The 14,097-nt window shown below is 42.2% G+C and overlaps 2 protein-coding genes across 4 annotated transcripts in view; one reads left to right on the top strand and one right to left on the bottom strand.

Moving 5' to 3' along the window:
• Positions 1–1,545, top strand: part of LOC137436636 (protein MEMO1) — a 62,583-nt gene extending 61,038 nt beyond the window's left edge. For both annotated transcript variants that reach the window (XM_068130602.2, XM_068130601.2), the window contains exon 9: positions 1,073–1,545. In XM_068130602.2, coding sequence (XP_067986703.1) covers positions 1,073–1,204 — 132 coding nt within the window. In that variant the 3' untranslated portion in view covers positions 1,205–1,545. The remainder of the gene's footprint in view (positions 1–1,072) is intronic.
• Positions 1,546–3,874: 2,329 nt separating this feature from the next.
• LOC137436635 (RNA-binding protein 25) overlaps positions 3,875–14,097 on the bottom strand; it is a 188,310-nt gene continuing 178,087 nt past the window's right edge. For both annotated transcript variants that reach the window (XM_068130599.2, XM_068130598.2), the window contains 3 exons: positions 10,221–10,319; positions 6,105–6,152; positions 3,875–4,174 (listed from right to left, as the gene is read on the bottom strand). In XM_068130599.2, coding sequence (XP_067986700.2) covers positions 4,085–4,174; positions 6,105–6,152; positions 10,221–10,319 — 237 coding nt within the window. In that variant the 3' untranslated portion in view covers positions 3,875–4,084. The remainder of the gene's footprint in view (positions 4,175–6,104; positions 6,153–10,220; positions 10,320–14,097) is intronic.

Below are 14,097 nucleotides of genomic sequence, written 5' to 3'. Positions count from 1 at the left end.
AATTACTGTAATTAACAAGGTTGTGTAGAGTAGGGTATAGCAACCTTTTGTCTTCCCACCCACATTTACGTTTCTACGGCCTATCTCCCCTCCACTCCCCCAATCCCTCTAACATGCCCCGCCCGTGTAGTCTATCTTTATGTATTTTTTCCACTCAACACCCCTTGCACAAATCACCCTCCCCAAGACCTGTCAGGGCTGTGTAAAAGGTCGCGACGCACTGGGAATGTTAATCTGGTGATTTTCAATCACACCCAAGGACCTTGGACGGAATGTGAATGAAGAATACCGGCTCCCATCCAAATCAGTATGAGGCAGTGAACAGGGCTTGATGCCCCGTGGCCCAATCTGTGCATGCCACGGGCGTCCTCGGCCCAACAGAACTAATAAAAGCGAGGCTTCAGTGGTAGATGTGAGTTGGCGATTGGTGCTTTGTAGTTGGTGCTTGGTCTTTGGGGAAGGCTCTCTGAGGGTCGTCGCCGTATTGTTGCCCTCGTCATCCCTGGTTGATTCCTCCCGTGGTTCCCACCTGGGTCTTTGTGGTTCAGTGGTGCACAACGGGCATCTGAAGAGGCCGAACCAGAACCATCGCTTGGCAAAGCTTTGCCACGTGGAGCAGGTTCTCTCCCACCTGTCTTGTCCTTTCTCTCTGTACATCTTGTGTTTTCCCCGAATGAATGCACTAAAATGAGTAATCAAATTCCATTGAGGTTATGTGGGTCATTTTAAGTCATTTGGTTAGTTTGTTTTACTTAGTGTGTGATAGTGTTTCTCTTTTTCATCGCACTACCAAAATGACTACGAGTCATTTGAACTGCACTACAGCTGAATGAGCATGTCGTAAATTGAACTTTTTGAAAACGGCAGCCCACAAAAAGGTAACTCAAGTGGATTAAAACTCCCCAAAAAAAAAAAAAAAATTTTCAGGACTTTCACAACTGAAGGTTTGCAGTAACACTACTTACCAAACAAAATAAGTGGTTACCCCAATCGAACCTTCAAATGCATTTCAAAACTTTGCTCAAAGCTGATGTTTTCTTCCTCTCCCATCATACTGACCCTTTCATCCCAGGCGGTTGCAGCATTGCGCAAGAACGGCACTTCAATGACCTTCTCATTCCTGAGCTATGTGCAGTCAAGCCTTTGTTACAAGAAGCACGACAGCTCCGTCAGCTATGCGGCCGGTGTGCTGACTACAAGTTAAGAACTGTACAAACAGTGCATTATTAATACTCATGTATTATCCAACGTCCGGTGGTAAAGCAAGCTGAGCAATGTGAAAATATGTTTTCATTACTCCGTGCCGGTGGTCACACGCAGCCGATTGGACGTTAACTGAACGTGAAGCACAACCTTTTCCATTGTACCTCGTACGTATTAACTGCAGCCTTCCTTTGCCAAACGGTTCCTATGATTGCTAGTGACGGTACATGTGAAGTTGAAGGAACACTGTAAATATTGGTTTTGTATACTCGACCACATCTGTGTGCTTCAAGCAGTTTGACACGACAATAAAAGTCCCATTTATGAGAAATGGCCACATGTTCCAAAGCCTGACACTTGATTTTTTTACGGCGTAACCCATAGGGCAAAGCCGTCTAGAACAGTGTTTGTCCGTCCGTATGTATGTATGTATGCATGTATGTATGTATGCCCCCTCAAGCGTATACCAATCAGAGCTGAGGATCTGGTCACATGACAGGGTGATGCGATTACGTCTGATGTCATTACGGCGGTACGGCGGCTGACTCTCCACACTCCGGCATTTTGATTCCATTTTCGTTCAGGTTGAACATATCGTCGAACCTGTCATATATCACAATCGCCATGCTCTACCTTTACATTTTTCATTCAGTGTGAAACAAACTGTTTTAACTGATTGTTAAAATTACCATCAAATATCGAAAGCATTGACGTTACGGCTCTTCCAACAATACGGTATAAGTATAGGCCTTAGGCTTTATGCCTCACTTTTGGGCTGCTTCGGACAAACTAAGCCCAGGTTTCTTAATACACTAGTGTATCGTTTCAGTAGTATCGTTTTCGTAATAGTAATAATAATAATAATATAGTAAATATGACCATAACACTTTCATCCCTTTGTCGTGAATACAAAGTTAATGTATTGAAGCGGTGTATGGTTCATGAATCAATGATAAGCGGTGTATGGTACAAATAACGTGGAAGTAAGGAATTCGCCTCGGTTTTTTGATAGCATGTTATTAACCCAACCATTGTGGGGTATATGGATTACAGTAGATCTTCCCTCCATTCTGTAAGTAAAACTTACCTCACGGATGTCATATTCCTCCAAATTTCTTTGTTTAATGTTATAAACAGCATTAGTGACTGTTTAAAAAGCTAATAATATGTGTTTGTGGTTTATAATATTTTACAAGCCCGGCTACGCCGCTGTTGGACTTCCGGTCTTGTTTTTAATCTATATAATAAAGCAGAACTGTCTGTCCATCCCCTCAGCTTTGGGGCTAGCCCCCCAAATGTTTTGTGGAACCTTACGAGGTCCCAGCGGGTGTCCCAAGATGGGTGGGAGGTTTCATAAATATATCAATACAATTATGATTTTGAGTTTCCAACTGTACAAAGTAACTCTCTCTCCGACATGTAAGCTAATTTACGGGTTCGGCGTTAGCAGTTTCGCCATTTACCGCATGTGGAAACATTTGTTGGTTTGGTAATGTATCAATACAAATGAGATTTTGCGTTTCGAGCCGTACGACACGAAGTGTGTGACCACACTTGTGGCTTTGACAATTTCTCAATATAAGAGATTCTGCAATTTTTTGCGTGTAAACACATTTGCAGATTCCGCATTTACAGTTTCGCCATTGACCGCATATAGAAACATTACCCACCTGGTGGGATCAGCTACTGTAAAGTATTTTGCACAAGTCATTCACGAACTGGCTGTCCATACCTGACGTTCGACTGAAGGTGACATAGGAATGTGGAATTTATTGGTTCATTTAAGGTACATGGATTGTACACAGTACTACTCCCACAGTTTTGGGGCCAGCCCCACCAAATTTTCTGTGCAGTTTTTGGAATCCCTGCAGGTTGTCCTAAAGTGGGTGAGAATTTTCCTAATATTTCTCAAAATATTTTTTGAGGTTTTGGCTCCTTGCTTAGCACCGGTACCTCTGGCTAGTATATAAATATGACGACAAAAGCCATATGGGGGAAGTGCGGTTGGAATTAGGACTGATATTCAATTACATTGGCACCATAAATATAAAATTAGGTGATGAAACCTCAAATCGGTTCCCACCTGTTTAATATATAGGTTTTTGTTTCGGAAACAAAAACGGGAGATTTGAAACAGAAGAGGAGGAGGATGAGATGAAACTGATGCAAGCAAGTACCCTTTGTGTGAGGTATTTGTCCCAAAAATGAAAAGTACACAGGACAGCAAACAATGTCTGGCTGTGAACACATTAAGTGACATGGACAAGTTTCCCATAAAATTCAAGTTTAACTCTTGAGCTCACACAAACCTTTGACTAGAGTCAAACCCAATGCCCTTTTGTTGTTGTTGTTGTTGTATAGCCCCAAACAGTTCTCTCAAACAAGCCCGCAGCACAGAAACAGCCGATCGATCTCCCAGGAGCAACCCAGAAATCCTCCACATCCAGGATGGTGTACCCCCACCTTCACCAGGTCAGGGCCACTACAGATTTAAAGAGAGAACCTGACGGATCCGGGAAGGATGGGGAAAATTGACCCACAACTTGTGTTAGGGAGAGGGGGGGGGGGGGCGGTGGTTAGTGGGTACAACCACCGCAAGAGGCATCCCTGATTTTTAAATACAGTACTCACCAACGTGAATTTAAAAAGTAAAACACAGAGATCTCCAAACTCCAACATGGGAATCATTACACCTGTAGGTGCCACATACTGGCAAATCGTCTCAACTGTGAGCCGGATGAAATACAAAATGCACAGAAAAAAATTTGTATCAACCAATTGATTGTTTAATCTCTGCTCTACAATGATTACAAATATTTACAGCTCAAAATGGTCAAATACAAAAAGCAGCTTCCAGTAACGGGTGCCTGTCAGTCGGGGCTCATTTAAGCCCGAGCTTTCGGACTTCCGTCTCATAAATGAGTAGTCGCCACATTTTCAGAACAAATCCTTCAGCCTCCTCGTCAAGAATCTGCAATTGGCACAATTAGAGAGAACGATTTTATCAGAACAAATAATTTATCCACGTGAAGGCAAGCGGTACAGGTATTAATTATAGTCCAGAAGCACCGGTTAAGTGGTTATCGACCAACACGCTTAACAGCTCGGGGTTTCTTTTGATATTATTTACTCGAGCCATCTGGAATAGAGCCACGTCGTATGTGGTCTCAAATTGTAATATCAATCTCTCGCTACAGACTGATGCAAGCCGGGGGGGGGGGGGGGGGGGGGCTCAACAGCTACAGACATTACGGGTTAGGAGTCACAAACGTGAATATCTTTGCGCAGACTCGTCCAATGTTAAACTCCTTTTTTCTGACATTTTCCACTTTCTTTGTGTGGAGACATAGCAATGTTTTAACTTATGATGTTTATGTTGCTGGATAAGCACAGAGACATATATAAGATAGTATATCTCTATCTCAAGTTAATTTGTTACTTATGATTAGTATGTAGATCACTTGGCAGTTTCCATTTGGTGTCTTTTTCATTACCGTATCCATCAAGGAATGACTTTGTATCCTGAGAGTTTCATCGTCAATGAAAAGCAGAAGCCCAGCTGTGTAGGACATGTTTTGTGCAACATGCAGTCTGATTGGTGACATGCAGATTTATTTCGGGAATAGACAGTCAGTCGGGTCCAGAATGTCTTGTGATGCATCTGGAGTATTGGTTTGATCCACTGAAATAACGAGGGGTCGTTGCTACTGTGACAGAGAAAGTAAGAATCCAATCCATGATTCTCTCTGCCTTAAGAAAACTGGATCGGTAGCTGGGCCGTAGCAACATGGTCATCCCAAGTAGGAAAACAGCTCTGACTTGTCTTGTACCTCGTTTCCAGAGCTGAAGGATAACCTGAGATCGAGATCTCCTGTGCTGTGTATGTTTGAACGATATAAATATAAAGTTACAGTCTGAACATAAGAGGTGAAGTCGAATTGTCAGAAAGTCAATTTTGATACTTGGACTTCCTGATGTCATGAATAACCAAACACTACATATTATATTCGAGATTTTGTTCATGGAAATTAATTGAGATCTTGGTGTTGAAAATTGATGAAGTTCTTAAAAAAAAAAAAGTGACATCCCCACCCACTAATTTTTGCTGCTGTTGTGCCATCTCCTCTCCCACCACCCTCCACTTCCCCCTTTCCATCTTGGTATGCAGCAAGAGTGGGATGCCAAAATCTGAGACCACATACTAACTGGCATTATTCCAGAGGGTCTCAGCGACCAAAATGTCAAAACAGACCCTAACTATAAATGGTGTTGAATGATCTTCTTTTTGTCCCCAATGAGAACATTAGCTACTGGACTACAGATAATCCAGACATTGCCTTGATGTCATTGGATGAACTGATCATGATGGAGAAGAACTGAAGTGCATCTGTTGTCCAAGTCCACCATCTTCCCTGTCAAGAATTCTTTCCTGTTTACCCACGTTCTTTTTGTGGAAAGAGAAGGTGGGAAACCAAAGAATGCCATGTGGACAGTCTCACAGCCAACGTTTTAACCACATCTCTGTGGAGTTTGCTATGACTCGTCAACCAGTTGAAGACCAGTGGTTGAAACAGACCTGAGACTATGTCCATGTGAGAAGTTAATAATTGCTTGGATGTGCCTTCTCTTTCCTTAGATTTATTTTCCCAAACTAGAGGTTTTCTTTTTCAAAGTTAAATATATATATAGAGAGTATATATAGAGTATATATATATTGTACTCCCCACCCCCAAACCCTGTAACCCACTGCAAGCCTCATTAAACGGAGACTAATCAAAATCTTTCAGGATATGATCATCTACACATCACTTTATGGAGAACAAACCAAACAAAGCAAAACATGGAATAATCGACACATTCATGACAAATGCAACCCTTCCCTGCAGTGCACCAAAGCTCACCATTGTGACATCATCCAATATACTTTGCGCAGAGCTGCGAACCATAACCTGCACCCCAACAGAGACAAGCAAATTTCATTTTCACATGATTCACACATGATTGTAAGAATAAACACATAGCACTGAAAGCACTTTCACTGAAGTTGTCAACACAGTAAACCCCTAAACATCGTGGGTTTGAATATCGAGGTTTTGACCAATCGTGGGCAAACTGTGTACCGATTTAGATTTAGTTATTGCAGGTCCTACCTTCGACCAATCACGGTTTAGCCCCCCCCCCCCCCCCCCCCGCCAATTACCATCCTCAAACGGAAAGAAAAACGAACCATTAAGCATCAAATGCAACTTGCTTAATTTACTTGGTCTGTGGAGTTAGCCATGATTAGACGATGATTACATTCACCTTCAATCTCGTACAAATCCTTCGGATCAAAACTAGAGGATTCATACAATCGATGAACATTTGACACACTCAATCAGCCAAGCTTACAGAAGGGGATCTGCATGCAGTATTTCTGCCTAGAGCACACTTTAAAATGCCAACTTCTTATACAGTCTCTTCTCTGCACGGAGAACAAACAGACGTAAATGCTCTTTCTTTCCTCGCTCCACAAAACTTTGGAATCGGCTGACTCTTTCTGCTTTTGCAATGACCGATAACGTTCAGCAGTTTAAGGCCCAGATCAAGAACAACTCCACGATTTAGCCCTGATCCTTTGTTGCAGGAGGTCATTCTGAATGACTATGGGTGTTTCTCTTGTGTAACTTAAGATTTAAAAAAAAAGTATAAGCAGCAAAATTTTTTTTTTTTTTTTAACGGCGTAGCCCATAGGGCAAGCCCTCTAGAACAGTGTTTGTATGTCCGTATGTCCCCTCAAACGTACACAAATCAGAGCTAAGGATCTGGTCACATGACGGGTGATGTGATGTCATTATGGTGGTACGAAAGCAGACTCCACACAGCGCCATTTTGATTTATATGCCGTTCAGGCCGGACATATCGTCGAACCTGGCATATATCACAATCGCCATGCTCTTCCTTTACGTTTTTCATTCAGTGTGAAACGCAAACAAACCGAATGTTAAAATGATCATCAAATATCAAAAGCATAGGTGTTACGGATCTTCCAATGCCACAGTACGTATAGGCCTTAGGCTTCATGCCTCACCTACAGGCCGCTTCGGCCAAATTAAGCTCAGGTTTCTTAATACAGTTAACATCGTTTCATTAGTATCATTGGCAAAATAATAATAATAATAATAATAATAATAATAATAATATAGTAAATATGACCATAACACTTTAATCCCAATGTCATGAATGCAAAGTTTCTAGATTGAAGCGGTGTATGGTTCATGAATCAATAAGCGGTGTACGGTATTAATAACCATGGAAGTAAGGAATTGGCCTCAGTTTTTTATTGTAATATCATTTTCGTAATAACGATAATGTAACATTAATATTATAGTAAATCTAATTGTAACCCTAATCCCTTCGTAGTGCCTGCAAAGTTACTTGAGGTTAAAATATATAATCATCTATATATTGTCGCGTTCCCAGGGTGAACACCCCTGGGGACGGATAGCCGATCGAGCTTTACATTCCAAGACATTCAATACAATGGTGTTGTGAATATGCATGGGGGGTGAGGGCGGCGAAGCTCTTTCCTGTACTGATCCCACTGGACGTCCTCGACCCTGGTAATCAATTCAAACCGACACAGCATCATAATGCAAAAATACCGGCTTTATTGAAAGAAATGCCGGTAACAAAAGAATGCACGGTAAACTAAAATTCCTAACCGAGGGGACCCTCCAGACGGACTCGTATACAACACAAGGGGAAAAATAACTGGAAAAGAATGCGTGTTTGTTTTTGTACTCAGCTTTGAGCGGCTCTTGAACCCCGTCGGGAATCGTCACAGCCCCCGCGTCTTTGCGTGGGAAAACACGCCTTGGCATGCAGTTCGTGCGCAGCAACCAGGCCTTAGCATGCCGTTCGTTCACTCCAGCTGCGCTCGTCCTCGTCGTCCTCTTCACACAGCACCGACATCTCTCAGCGAACCAAGAAGACGCACAGCCAGCACCGACAAGCCAAGGGAAGGACAATGCGGTCGCTCGAACCGATGAAAGCCAGGGGCCACGAAGACAAAATGCGCGACTGCGTCCGCCTCCTTCCACGAACACCAGGAAGCAAGAGGGATATACAACTGCTCGTAATGAAGGCCAGCCCGGAGAGAGGGAAAATGTCAGACCCAAGTCTTTTGTACCCAGGGCTCTTACATCATCCGACGACGTCGCGCCATGCTCCTATCAGCGAGTCCCATCTCATCGCTCTATGGTACCCTAACCAATCACTGCTCTTCAGGGCGTGGCCTCAGAGACCTGCCTACTTGGTGTTACGATGTGGCGTCTGGTAGCGCCAGCGGTATTGTTCAATGCCCTGTTCCGGTTGTTTTTATTTAATGTTATTGCGCGCCGATTGCTTGCTGGTAGTGTGTGTGTAGTGTCAAAAGGAACAAGAGGAAAAGTACAGAGGCGATTTACATACAGGGGATCGACCATTAATCCCTAACTATTTAACATAACCCCACCCCTCGTCATGGGGACAAAGATACACTTACACGACATCCAGTCTAACTTATGTACATCAAGATGGCTACACGACATTCGGAGCATGGTACCTACACAATTCTACCTGGTTTAAGGTATTGCATTGCCTAACCCCATAAACGTAATAATATTAAAGTAGCGGCAGTTTTGTGTCCGTCCGTCACGCTACGTCATTGATGTCAATACGGCGTACGACGGCTGACTCCACCGACCGACGTTAAAATTAATATGCCGTAAAGGCCGAACATGTCGTCGAAGCAGTCTAACCAGTCATGTGTTTTTACACATGGACAGCTGTACGTTGCAGTGAGTACAGTAGGAGACCCACTCGATCTGCACATCTTAGCCAACCAGAGTGAATTCCAGACAAGGAGAGGAACTGCACATGCTTCAAGCCAACTAACCCGCAATGTTGTTTATAGTGAGATCATATAAACTCAGGAGCAGATCGAGAGTGAAACTTGGAGGGTTAATAGCTCCCAATAAAATGTCGCAAAATGAGTACCAACTCACTGGGTCCTCTCTCAAGGAGGGAGGTGGCAGGATTTGCAATCCGGCAGCCGTAAAACACCTCATTCCATAACACACAGTGGTGTGTGCCGGGATGGTGCTGAGGTCACTTTGATAGCGTTGACTAACTGACCAACATATAGAATAAACCAGTCTCAATGCAATCAATCTCTTCACCTCCATGGTGACAAACAGCTTAGAGACTTAAGAGTACTTCAAAATAATTTAATACTTACATTATTGGCTAACTGGTATCCACCAAGGTCATACATCCTCTTCAACTAAAGTATCAAACAAGCCCGGCTACTCCGCTGTGAGACTTTCGGTCTTGTTTTTCTATGAACTTCCCAGATTAAATGTCAGAGTTTGATATGGCTGGTGTACAACGGCTGCAATGCATTTAAGACGTTTCACACGCAACATTAAAACAGTGAGATTTAACATTTCAACACAATTTTGGTTTGAAATTTCGGGAAATTTTTTTGGCTTTACGAACCGGCTGGTCAGGCCTCACGTTCAACGGAATGGGGCAGGAAATTGTAATTTGTCTATGGTACCGACAATAACCCGCCGACTCTTCATGAAAGGACACCATGAAGGACACCGTGGGATCTTTAAACGACCAACACCAAATGGTAACAGAGGGGACACCCGGCTTAACGTCCTTCCAATGGAAGGCAGACACCATAATTCATCACCCTGTCTACAAAACACGAGGGTTATCATTCACTTAAATACATATCTCTAAAGTACGCCAATAAAATGGTTAAAGGTAATTACAAACAAAAATCAGAGCTCGGTCAGGATTCGAACACATGAGAGACAGCTCGGAGGTGAGTGAGCATACCTCTAAGGCCGAAGCTATCCCATCAGACCTCAACTTTAGAATGACAATATCTGCACATTATATTTAAATGTAAACATAAAAAGTTATTTCAAACAAATTATCATGGCTCAAGTAAAATAATGGGAGAACGTCAATCAAGTGCTTACCTTAGAACATACAAAGTCAACCAGAGTGGGTTCCTCTTCACCAATGTATTCAACAATTTTCTTATTAACCCAAGGTTTAATTCGTTTCTCCATCAGTTTCTGTTGTGACAAACATTTTGGGATTCATTTGGATTAGAGACAATCACAAAATAACAACATCAAAAATGGAACAACTTTCTCCAACCAAATGCCAGCCTGCAACTTCCACAACATTTCCCTGTACACTTGTCCTTCAAAAGCCTCTTGCACTTTTTGTCGCCCGTCGCACCGCGGAGCGAAAGGGGGACTATGGTTTTCCCCTCCGTCTGTGTGTCCGTCCGGGCGTGCGTGCGTGTGTGCGTACGTGCGTGCGTAAGCGAAGGACCGAATTCTAATTTGGTGTGTGGGTGCAACCCACGTCAAAATCCAAGATGGCCACCGCCATGTATGTCTGAACCTTGTGAGCGGAATATCTTGAAAAATAAGCGAAGTACCAACTTCTAATCTGGTGTGTGGGTGTATCTAGGCATAAGGAAGAACGCTATTGAAAATTGGGTCACCACGTCAAAATCCAAGATGGCCACCACCATATATATGAGTAGATGATAAATGTTGTTCCTGGGACAAACCCATTTAACATGGGAAATCCCTATCTAATGTCGTTTACCCCCCTGTCTTTTCACACTTTTGGAAAACACCCCTATTAATCCAAAAGACTCTGAGCCTTTTGAACCATGAGCTTATTGGCCTTTTGAGCCAATTAATCTACTTGGGCTAATACATAATGAAGATATTTTAATTGAGCTAGGGTCGAATGGTAAACCCATCTTGATGTACCAGGCTGAACACTAACAGCTTGGAACCAATCCTTCATTGAACCTCCAAATCTCCATTCACTTACATGTTAATTTCCCATCTTCCCTCACTTTTCTTCATTTTCCCTTAACACCTCTATTCCTGACCCCCTTGGTCTTATGGTACTCTTACTATCAATGATCCCGAGTAGACCACTCAAACATCGATCCTACAAATATTTGTTTATGCGTAGGAAATAATTTAATTCTCTTACCACTTCCATCACCATCTAATATATTATTAAAGAAGAGGTTTGAGTTTGGTTCTTTTTCAAGATATTTTAACTGAGCTAAGATAAAATGGTAAACCTCCCTCAATGTTCTTGTTTGACCTCCTCCTGTGCCACACACCATTTTAAAATTATATACAGAGACTCAACGAACATGAATGTTTTACCAGAGAAACCAGTTTTACTCTTCTCTTGCCTGAAGCAAAAATATTGTCTTAGTCAAGTGATATTTTTAAACATTAAATCCCATAAAGAATGTTAATTCCCTTCCTTGAAGGGACACACCCGGAATTTTCAAGAAACTCATTGCCTCCATGATGTCATTAAATTTCCCCATCCCAGCTATATTAACTGAACATCACTTGAGGTGGTTTCATTCGAAAAATGTTTTCCAACGTTGAAGATGGCATTGAGTTTGAAGCTTTATCGCAAGACAGGTAAGTTTTTTTTGTTTTAACGATTAATTATTCATTGTTTTATATAGAACATGATTAACAATTATTGTTTTTTAACAGCCTCTCAATAATTATTGTTTTTTTCTCTTTTTTTAACAGCCTCTCTTTATCAAAGTTGGTGGTTGATGTTGAAAATGAAGCCAATAATTATCACCAACAAAGGGAGAATCTGAATGAAACCCTTACAGAATTAACTGTAGTTTGGAGACATAATAAGATGGCTGGGTGTTTGGACAGCCTCTCGCACCCTTTAATATTTCCCAAAGCTGTCTCAACAACAGAACAAATGACTGGCAACAAATTTCACAACCTTGAAGTTCCGAGGAGTGCTAATTCATTCCCTACCCATGTGAGTTTAAAATTTCCATCTTGATAAACTCTATTTCTCTGTTAGATTCAACTTTACTTATTACAAATTTAACAGTTTCTCGCTTTGTTTTCCAACAGAACATTACTTCAATAGCTGAGATGATAGTTGAGCTCGATGATCACAACTATGAGTGGAATTATTTTGAGATCCCAAAGAGTGGTTATTTACTACCAACCTGCGATACCCTACATTTTCAACTCAACGAGCTGGACATCAAGCTCGATTTTTTAGAGGTATGCGTGGGTGTGCGATTCATAATACTCATAATATTCATTATTTTAAATCGTTGAGGTATATAACATATTTTTCTCCTTGTCCCTTGTCTTTAACAGAAAGAGATTCAAAACCTAAAGACATCTGATGAAAATACTTTTGACTTAAGCTGGGAAGAAGCTGATGGCTTGTGCTGGGAAGAAGCTGAATATATCCCTCAAGAAAAATGTTTTAATAATATGAATATTTTAATATTTTTAATATTTATATATACTATTTATATATATTATATTTTAAATTTATATTTTAAAATTTATATATATTTATATATTTATCCACTTCCTGGATTATAACTAAACTTGTTGTTTTTCTCTGTGATATTAAACAAGGTATTATAAGTTTCCATCGACAATAAAGATGCCTCATATTCTTTTGTGGGGTCAAGTTGTAGTGGGTAAGGGAATGATGCTGTGTAATCACTCGTTGTGAAATTAAAACTAAGAATTGTGCTTCTCATCTTTTTTTTTTTTTTGTATACTGCATCGAGGCTCGTGAAAGAGCTGACATTTACTTCACAAACAAATCAACCAGACAAACAAAATATATAAAAAGAGGGAGCGGAAGACAAGAGAATGGGAAGCACGCAAACACTTGAGAGCACACAACATTTAAGAGCAGGGAGATGTGTGGGAGGGAGAGGGCTTGGGGGGAGGAGGCGTGGGAAGGGGGGGGGGGGTGGGAGAAGTATAAAACACAAGGACACCAAGGACCTCCAGGACAGAAGTTGGTATTTCAAAAAGTGGAATTGGGGTGAAATTATCAGGGATAGAAAAGATCAAGGTTTTGGATGGGGGAAGATAAGAGATGGTGGTGAACAGCTGTTTTAAAGACCTGGAGGGTGGAGTGGGATTGAAGAGAGTGAGGGAGTTTGTTCCAGAGGCGGGAGAAAAGAGGAATGAAGGAGTGAAGGTGAGCAGAGAGTTTTGATTTTGGCAGTTTAACCATAAGAGGGTTGCAGGCAGATCTTGTGCGACCTGTAGGAATATTTGCGGGACAGAGCCCAGAGAGAGCTGGGGGGGGGGGGGCAAGGCCAGAGAGGAGTCGGTAGAAGACGGAAAGACCACCAACCTGCCTGCGGTGAGTGAGTGAGAGGCCCTTGGAGTTAGCTTCATCGCGGGAGATTCCAATGATTCTGAATGCTTTGCTTTCAACAGCGTGAAGACGAGCTAGGTGTGAGGCAGGAGCACCAGCCCAGAGGGGAGAGCAGTATTCCATTGAGCTGCGGATGAAAGCCTTGTACGTGGTGAGGAGCTCAGGTGTGCCAAGGAAGGACCTCGCACGACGGAGGATGCCCAGTCGGCGACTGGCTTTTGAGGCCAGATTTGAAATGTGGTTTTCCCAGGAAAGATCATGGCAGATAGTGAGACCCAAAAGTTTGAGTGACAGAACTTCTTGGAGAGGATTATTCAGAAAGTAGATGGGAGGGTTGTCCAGTCGGTCTTTTCGGAGAGACATCGTAAGAGTGTGAGATTTGTCAGGATTGAAAGACATGTTCCACTTGTTTTCCCAGTCTGTTATTTTTTCCAGGTCTGCAGAGAGTGAGGAGGCTGCAGACTGCCGATCTGAGGGATGAAGAATGGAGCGACAGAGAGTAGAGTCATCAGCAAAGAGATAGAGAGGATTTTCAAGAGAGTCGGAGAGATCATTGATGAAGACCAGAAAAAGCACAGGGCCCAGAACACTGCCTTGGGGAACTCCAGCCTGAACAGGAAGAGG

This window comes from Myxine glutinosa, chromosome 11 (assembly GCF_964187855.1).
Source record: "Myxine glutinosa chromosome 11, kmMyxGlut1.1, whole genome shotgun sequence".
In the NCBI taxonomy this organism is placed as follows: Eukaryota; Metazoa; Chordata; class Myxini; order Myxiniformes; family Myxinidae; genus Myxine; species Myxine glutinosa.
The sequence above is the reverse complement of the archived record's forward strand: the minus strand, read 5'-3'. Positions and strand labels throughout refer to the sequence as shown.